The sequence below is a fragment of the Colius striatus genome, chromosome 27 (assembly GCF_028858725.1).
Source record: "Colius striatus isolate bColStr4 chromosome 27, bColStr4.1.hap1, whole genome shotgun sequence".
NCBI lineage: Eukaryota > Metazoa > Chordata > Aves > Coliiformes > Coliidae > Colius > Colius striatus.
The window spans coordinates 922,191-931,572 of record NC_084785.1 but is presented as its reverse complement, the minus strand read 5'-3'; the positions used below and the strand labels follow the sequence as shown (position 1 = coordinate 931,572).

Here is a 9,382-nt window from a genome sequence, read left to right as displayed (position 1 = left end):
ACACTGCAGAACACATCAGAAGCAAGAGAGCAGATCTGATTTCCCCTGACCCCTCCTCGTCGTTGTTCATCCCCCAACCTCCAGTATCTCCGTTCCTTCCACTTTGGGAGGGGGAAGTGTTGGGTTTCCTCTTCCCCTTGTCTACAGTGATGTTTGCTCCGTGCTGTCTGTGTAGTGGCTGCTCTCTCTGCACCCTCTGCTATGGCCACCAGCTGTCTGTTTAATCCAGTCCTGCAAGCAGAGTTAATGAGACATTCCTCCTTAAATAACCCGCTACGATTAAAGCTTCAGATCTTTGCACCTCAACAGCTGCGTGTTGTCACCGAGATAAATATTTTAACTGCTCTGGCAATTCCCTGGCTGCCCGCAGGGAGGGGCTGAACCAGTGCCTATTGTATCACCATTTATTAAAGTGAAATTCAACTTCTTACAAAACAGACATCTAGAAAAAGACCTGTAAAGGGGAAAAGGGGGGTGGGAGAGAACCTGCTTTGCTAGAAGGCCTTTCCTCAGCAGGCACAGAGCGCTCACAGGAGAGGTTCCCTTTGGCACTACTACTTGGAGAAATGTTCCCTAAGTCAGTGGCTTTCCAAACACCTTCTCTTTGGAAAAGGGCCAGTTTCCATGTTTGACGTGACAAATGCCATTAACTGCCTTGCAGAGCACGTCAGCAGCCCTAGAAAGGAAGGATGAACAATCTGATCTTCACGCAAAACTCGGCGAGTTAAGGATTGCAGAAGGTTGCACGTTTCCAGCCTTTACTGAGCTTGACATTGGCCAAGAGAAATCTTTCCACACTGGCTTTAAAGAGTTGAACAAGGCTGATAATGAAACTGGTTCAACATGATGATGTAAGTAATCTGAGAGACTTTTTTTTGGTTTTTAATAGTCCAGATAGTCTTTGATGATAGCATCTAAGCTACTTGGGGCTGGAGGGGAGTCATTTGTATGCTCTTTTGAATTTAGGAGTTCATATTGTGCTGGGGCACTTCATGCATCTCCTTCCCTCACTCAGCATTCTATTTAGCATTTGCTCAGGCTGCAGGACAGCTCTGAAGGTGAGAGCGACAACCTGTCAGAGGCACAGCCTGTGTTTGTACATCATCAAGTCCTTGAAAGAGGTAACAAATCAGTAGCAGAACACAGCAGATCTCCAGCCTTTCATCTGCATAAGAAACTTCCTCGCTCGAACCTAACAGTAGGTCACTGTTAGAGACCAGGAATCTCTTTCAAAGTAACTCTTAGTTTTATCACTAAAATCGTCACTTAATACACTGCTGGGATTCTGTAAGGGGAGGGTGTGGGGAGCTGAAGTAGATTTTCAGTAGAATGGGCCTCTGTTCAAGATGACACGAAGGGTATTTCTCTCGGACAGTGGACAGCTCAGAGCTCCCCGTTGGGAAGAAGGTCATCTACTGATTATATGTTATCCCTGAATGAGTAATTGAAGCAGATTACTAAAATACCCCTGTTTCTCTCTCAGCTTCTGGTTGATAGTGCCTAATGTTTTCAGATGCTTTTGCTGACATCTGGCAGTAGTTTAAACATTGACTCATATTCTTCTGTTAGTCAAAAAATGCCAGGAAGAGTGGCTTTCATCATCAAAGAACACTTTCATTTCTTGAACCTTTGCAGTGATTTTTCATACAAGAAAGTGGAACATTCCTGTTGAGATGGCCAGCTACCATTTTACAAGACACCTTTCACTGCTCAGAGGACTGGAGCCACAAAGAAGCATGTTTGTACGTCCCAGCAACGGAAACGTGTGCTCTGCTGCAAGAGAGGGTAAGTAAACTCCAGTAAGTAAACTTTCTTGGGAACCAACGTGACTCACCTCTGCAGCACAAGCATCGTTGTTTGCTCAGGAGCTGTGCAGAAAGTGCCTAAGACAGGACCAGGGAAGAGCCTCAAATGTCATTCAGAGGCCAACAAAAGGCCAAGGTCGAATAGTCTGAGCTTTGGATTTGGATTTTGGGCTTTAACCACTGGCATCCAACTAACAAAACAGGGAAGATTCCAGAAAGGAGACTACAGCTGTCCTACTTTTTGACTCCTTTCCTCCCCCAAAAATGACTAAACACTCCCAACTGTGTTGCCCACTTGCTTAATCATCCAGTTACTAAAGGAATGCTCAGAAGAGACTGTTACTGTCATCTTCTGTGCCTGGCATTTGCAAGATCTGGTGCTTCCAAATTGGGGGTGGATGTCTTCCAGACAAGGCTTGGTTAGAAAAACTGTCAGCAAATAATTACCCTCCTTAAACAGTGTTACTGCTGTAACAGTACCTGGAGGGACCCATGAGGATGATGAAGGCCCCAGTGTGTTGAATTAAGAGAATTCTCCCCCTTGTTTACAGTACAAAAATGTTTATTTTTTTTTTGTTAGGATAATTTAAAGTTTAAAACTGAAGTAGACATATTCATTTTACAAACAAGATATTCTTCCATAAGTAGGACCATTAAAAACAGTAAACAAAAAAAGCTATCTTTACAAAAGCTCTGTGCATAGCAACTTCATACCGTAGATAACTGACAAAGCAAAAAAACCCCCAAGAGAACGAGACCAGCCAACCCCAAACAAACCCCAAAACTATACAGTAGGGAGAAATGAGGCCTCAATTTACAGAAGGGAGAAAATGGTCTTTAAACCATGCATTTTGGAAGTGTGCAAAGAAACAGGGAGAGTCAGAAGATAGACTGAGATAAATAATGAAAGGACTCTTTCAACGTTACGATGAACTCAGCGGTTACCTATCGCAACACTTTCACCTTCCTAGTGGCAACAGAGGAAAGCTGTTGGGGAATATTAAACAGCAATAACTGAAAGAGGACAGATTTGCTTATTACACTGAAAAAAAAAATCCTTACACCTAAATTTTTACATGACTTTTCCTTATTGTTGGGTGCTTTGCCACTGCCAAAGTCCTTCTGTCGTGCTCAAGGATTCCTGACTGGATTTATTTACACATGTTTTTTCTCTGTAAAGCTACCAGTAAGTTCTACACTCACCTCAAGTATGACAATTTCCACACCTGAGCAAAACCCATGTTCTAAATCATCGCTGTGTCTCATTTCTTCATTTGTTTAGCTCAAATCATTTGCCATCTTTACACTAACACAGGCAGCCACACCGGTTTCTCTTCCTGGAAGTACCTTTCAAGAAGGTTTTTCATTTGGACTTATGGCTCTACCACTTGAGCAACTGGATGGAGTGGATAAAACAACTGAAATGTGAAAGGAGTGTCAAGCATTTCAGAGCATTTCCCTTTTTTAGCCAGCCTGTCACTTTTCCCCTGAATCTTCAGTGATCTTTTTCACATGTCTATGGTGACTGGGCAATAACGAAAAAGAAGGGTGAGCAATTAACAGAATCGCTGTTTTTTCCATGAAATGTCCATTTTTTTAATTGGAAACCTTCCTGACTGGGATTTTGGTAATGAAAAGCTTATTTGCTATAAAATCTGAGAGGAGCTAAGGGTAGTGTTTGGTCCAGAAATTCCTGTCTTTCTGGAGTATCTGCTGGGCACAGAATTTTGTGTCTAAGCAGAGATATGGAAGAATTCCAAAAGTGACCTCCACCTTCTTTCTGCTTTGGAGCTATTTGGGGTTTTTTTGGTAGGTCACAATGAGGGAAGGTAGATGAGGTATCAGAAAAGAGCTGGGTCAAAATATGTTTTGGAAATCTAGGACTAGCCACTGAAATTTATGGGAGTTTTAATCCCAACTGGAATAATCCTCAATGTGTTTTTTCCCCTGTATGCAGGCACAATTCCAAACACCAGCGTGGCCTCCCACTCTTAGCCTTGCTGGGATACCTGTGAATGTATGAAATACCTTCTTGTGTTAGTTATTGTAACAATGATCAGGTCAGACTGTGCCCAGTCCTGCTCTCAGAGGTCACCGTGCAGTGGGACTCACAGCTCCAGACCCAAAACATTTGTGATTTTTCCCTGTTTCAGAGATCACCTGGCTCAGAGGCCGGTTGCCCCTGGCTGCTCTGTTGACCTCCAGTGGCTGTTGCTGCTTGATGGCACGAAGGGCACGCAAAGAACCTGCTGTGGCAATGAACCTGCAGCCATGGGTAATGGTGAGTTATTTTATTTCATCTTTTCTGGGATGTAGCCACTTTCAGTAGCCTGACTGTGAGACCCCGACTAACTGCATTCATGCTCCATAAAAGCATACTATTCCCACCAAATCTCTCCTTAAATTTGTGTCTAATTGCTATGATAAATTGGGCCTTGAGAAGACAGTGAACTCCCTCAAGGCTGAGCTTGCTAGTCCTGAAAAGGCACCTCATTGCCCCCACCATACCCTCACAGCCACTGCACTGTAGATCTAGATAAAGGCTTCCTAGCACAGCACTAATCCAAGTGAGCTCCAGGTAAGATCAACCCTGCAAGTTGTTCAGCATCCCGGGTCCAGTACAGAACATCATCTACCACAGACATGGATCTCCAAGAACACTCTTTTACTTACCCATCAATAAAAACACTGGGCAGATGGACAGGAACTGTTTCAGGGGCCATAGATTAAGGGTTTATTTGTTACCAGAAAGATGCCATAAGACAACTGTTCCTGCAGCTCTGAACTGTGTGTATTTCAGTGGGGTGTAAGTCGTGTAGCTGATTTGCTCTTGCCTTTCTGACAATCCCATTCTTTGCAGTGGTTTAGGCAAGATAACCAGTGATTTACTTTTATCAGACTTGTTGTCACCTTCCAGTTTCAGGAGAGGAGATGCAAGGGAGAACTAATTAATTCTTTTTACACTAAAATGCAGAAAAATTCAAAGCAATTGATAACTTCTATGAACTTCAATATATAAATGGAAAATACTCACCATTTGTAACAACTCAGGATAAAAGTGCATAAATTATTCCAATACATATTTACCCTTTATAAATGCACCCTTAATAAAAGTATAACTGGAGTTAGGGTGTTCTAACTACATGGAGAAACGATATGTTAGAGAACCCTTTCGCTCCTAAGTCATAGGTTGAAGCTCAAACTCAGTACCTCGAGAACAATCCGATCCATTCCCATCCCTCAGTGCCACTCGTTTGCCAGTAGCGTCTGTGAAGCTTTAGCAGTTAATCTTAGTACCTGAATATTTTATCATTGAAACACAAAAAGTAGGAGGAGGGGGAAGAGGAGGAGGGTGTGAAAAACCACACGTGAATTAGTGAGCGATACATGAACGGCGCATGTAAGAGTTTCTGATGGTTTCTGTTAATCAGAATCCTATACATCCTTGCACGTGAATTCAGTCAGAGGGGAGAAGTGAGGAGCAATTGCAGCAGTCATAATATACCTCAAACTTATCACTACATTTTTGCATTATTTGTTTTTCTTCATTGTACAACTGGAGGGAAAAAATCCAAAAGAGGGGTTTAATTTCTACCTCTACATACAATAAGTTACAAGTTTATTTAAATAATTGTAAAACATCTTACATTTTTTAAAGAGGTTAAACTATAAGCAAATACACACATACACCAAAGTTCCATCACTCATGTCAGTTTGTCCTAGAAATTCTTTCATGCTGGTACCCTGTTTTGTTGAATTTATTTTTCTGCATAAACTAAATCGATATCTGAAAGGCTCCATAGAAAATAGAAACTTCAACTTTTTTCCCCTACAAAGTAAAACAAATTGTATCCAAAATATCAAGCTTGAATCATTTTGCCAATTTCTTTCTCCTGGTAATATTTTACAAAGCTTAGGAAGGTCTCAGGTCTTTCAAGAAAGACTTTGTGTTCCTGATTCCCGTTCTGCCAACTGCTGTTCGTCCTGGCTCTTGGCTGATTCTTCATTCACAATGTTTTAGGAGTCGATGTGGTTGTGTCAGAAATATGAAACAGGTAAAAGATGCCGACTTCTCTCTTGTCCAATCCATAAAAAATGTTCCTTTTTGTTTGTTTTTCCTGGGCCTGGCTTTCCCCCAAAAAAGAGCTTGTAGTGCTATTTTTTTCTTTTTAGTGGTCCATCACAATAAGTAGTTTTGTGCTGTAAAAGAACAATGAAAAAAAACAAAGAGGGAAAAAAGGGAAGAGGGAGAGGAGCAAAGCTGCCCCTTCCTTACATCGGAGGAACGACAAGACCAGTCATGGCTGAAAGAGAAAATGGACAAAAGATGAAATTCTGGCAGAGTTTTATGGAACAAAATCTATTTGAGCCCTTCACCCTTCTGTGCACAGTTGTGTGCTGCAGCAACAGCCTGACTTGCTGCTTAACCCTTCAGTTTCTTTTAAAGGTGTCATGCTTTAGTGAAAACTAAGATGATGAGTCTGACAGTGACCACAGTTGATGGACAATGTCACAGTAAGTTCACCAAAAGCCAAGGCTCATTGTGGCTCTTGAACAGAGGATTCACTCAAGTCTCAGTATGTTTTTTCAGACATAGAATCATAGAATGCTCAACCATTTTTGGGTGCTTCTCTGTCTCCTGAGAGATGTCCTTGCCCAGCACTGTCCTCCCCAACATTCAGACTTTCTCAAGCTGAACACTCAAACTCATTCTTGGAACGTGGAATCGAGCGGGGTCTCCTGCTTCCCACTCACTCAGCTCCTCTGCTTGCAGAAAGGGTTATGGTGTGAGTGAGGGAAGATGTGGCAGCAAATGGCCTTCACCCATGTTCTGCTTACAGGCCCTAGCTGGAGAGTTACACGTCCTGATGCGTTGGGCAATGACCAGAGCTCGGGTTTGCTTATTTAGTTTCAGTGGAAATAGCGGACCAGCCGCTCTTTCTCTCTTGGTTTACCCCATATGTCTGAATCACTGACTCACAGTCTTACCTGGCACATTCCCAGCACACTGGGCTTATGTAAATTATTTATTAGTCACTCCCAATGCCTTTAATTGCAGCTATATTCTTCATAACTGACAACGGCAACATTTGAAGCTGCCTGGAACTGGTGCCGTTCCCAAAGGTTTTGAGGGGTAAGTTAAGTTTAAATGTATTTATATAACAAATGAGTGAGTCATATTTTCAAAGGAGCCTCCACACAGTGCAAGGTCCTAATCCTGCAAAGATTTATGTTCCCTGCAATTTGTGGGATTATTCATGTGTTTAAAGCCCTGTCCTCTGAGAATTAATTTCACCCTTACGTTCATAGTGTTCAAAAAAAAATGCTTAGGGCAAGATGCTCAACTAGTAGGACTCCTCTTCTTGGAGCTGTGTTGATTTTCAACAACTGTGGACATGATCTATAATTTAATACAATAGGAAAATAAACATTTTCCTATTTTGTAATTGTCCCTGCCAATTCTGGCCAACAGCTGGAAGAGAAAGTGAAACCAAACAGCCCTAAGTCAAGTATCTCCTTTTGTTTGTTGATTGCTCAGGAATTTGCTGTTGTTTGTCAAGCAGATTTTCAAACAGGCAATTTACATAACCCTAAATAAGGTAGGTAAATATTTGCAGGGGGCAGGAGGGCTCATTAGAAGAGAGATTTCTGATCATGCTCAGGAGTCTGCTCCTTCTCCTCACTCCCAAAACCTGAGCTGATCCTGATGGGAATGTCTCAGCCTGACACGGGTGAGTCCCCTCCCCATATGTCAACCACATGCCTGCCTTTTTGTCCTTGAGGAAAGAACATTTGATGTAGAGCTTGGATTTTTGTCTCCTTCTAGGTTCTGCAGGGCTGGTGGAAGAGGTAAGCACATGCCCTGAGCCGCTGGCACCAGCCCCAGGTATCCCAGGGGAGCAGTTCTGCTCCAGGCAAAATCATCCAGGTTGGCTCACAGAATTTAAGCTGTTTGTCTAAGGTAACCTGGATGGGTCTTTTGCCTGAAGCAAATAAAGGAGCAGTTGTGCAGAGGGGTGAGCTTTTCCTCCTGGCACGGGAGGGCTGATCGTCTGGGCAGAGGCAGCAGCCCCTGGCATGGCCAGTGTGGTTTCATTTGAGGCAGCCAGTGGGGCTTAAAGTCTGTTCCCAAGGGCATAAATGCTTTTTGTCTGATATTGTTGTTATCAACACTATTTTCACTTTAACCAAAGGAAAATTCTTTAGCAGATCAAAGCAAAGACTAAGCCTGAATTCCTGCCACATCTCTCCAAAAATGTCTGAAGAATATTTGTAGTTGCAGCATTTTGGTAAGTTCCTGAAATTGAAGGGGAAGTACATTTGTACTGTGTAATTAAAGACAGTATATTACCCAGCAGTCCTGGACTCAAGCTAGTGATGGCAACAGCAAACCGCTGCCTGCAATCAAGAGGAGCCTGCTATTGCCCCTGGGCTTGTGGTGATCGCTTTCTCCTCCCTCTTTTTCCTCCTGAGCACGTAGCAAGTTCCTCTCTTTACTTTTCCTTTCCTGGCCTAAGTCTGCTGTGTTACATTCCAGGTTGTAAGTGCTCCAGAGCAGTAATGCCCCTGAGAAGTTGTTCAGATGGAACCTGGCAGTGCACAAACTGAGGTAAAACTATAACATCATAGAATGATAGAGCGACAGGGGTTGGAAGGGACCTTTAGAGATCATCTAGTCCAACCCCCAAAATACAACACAGAAAGGACAACCAAAGCCTCATTGATTCACTGGTATTTCATCCTAATGTTGCAACTTCACCTCCTGCAACAAAGAACAAGCAGGCTGAGGAATATTGGCCGGCATCTCCAACTGTTTCTCCACAGCTCATCTCAAAGGCTTTGCTCTGCACATCTCTCTCTTTTTACACACCCTCACTGTCCATTTCCACCCCACCTCCACTCCCCTTTGGGGGCTGCACTGTCAAAAGCCTATTCCCAGCCTGTATCGCTTTTTATTGAATGTTTGTGAGGTTTGGATTAAGGTCTTACACTGCTAGCAAAGCTGTAATTATTTTTGCCTGTATTACTATATATTGAATCGATGTAACTTTTCAATAAAGGTGGTTCAATGCAGGACACTCCCTGATGAGTTGGGAATATAGAAACCACAGTCATTATCCCAGAGGGTCTCTCTCTCCTTTTTTTTTCCTCTTGGAGGGAAATGGAAAAAGAATTAGAGATGAGCCTTATTGTATTAACCTTGACAGCTTGCAATTATCAACTGAAACACTTGATTAAAATTGTCACAAGGTTGGAGAATTTTGTTATAAATAAATAATCAAACAAGGGTAGTACCCAGATGCTGTGGCTATAGGCACCTCTAATGGGTGTAATTAATAATGATCAGAAGCCCAGTGTGTACAAGTAGCCCCTCAGAATGCTGTCTGGTGTGGCAGTGGAAAAGGAACCCACCAATTCACACAGCCACTGGGTGAGGACTGGGGAAAGGGGGTTAGTGCAGTGGGCATGTACACAGCCCAAGGAGTGCCTCAGACATCACAGCTGCTTTGTTGGGGTCTCAGTTCTGACTTGCTTTAAAAACTGTGCTTTCCAGAGAAGTATTTTCAGTCATCAGT

The 9,382-nt window shown here is 42.8% G+C and overlaps 1 protein-coding gene across 1 annotated transcript in view; it reads right to left on the bottom strand.

The window, feature by feature from the left end:
- Nucleotides 1-5,420: 5,420 nt before the first annotated feature.
- Nucleotides 5,421-9,382, bottom strand: part of EBF2 (EBF transcription factor 2) — a 123,400-nt gene continuing 119,438 nt past the window's right edge. Inside the window, exon 16 of the mRNA XM_062015823.1 lies at nucleotides 5,421-6,109. Coding sequence (XP_061871807.1) covers nucleotides 6,078-6,109 — 32 coding nt within the window. The 3' untranslated portion in view covers nucleotides 5,421-6,077. The remainder of the gene's footprint in view (nucleotides 6,110-9,382) is intronic.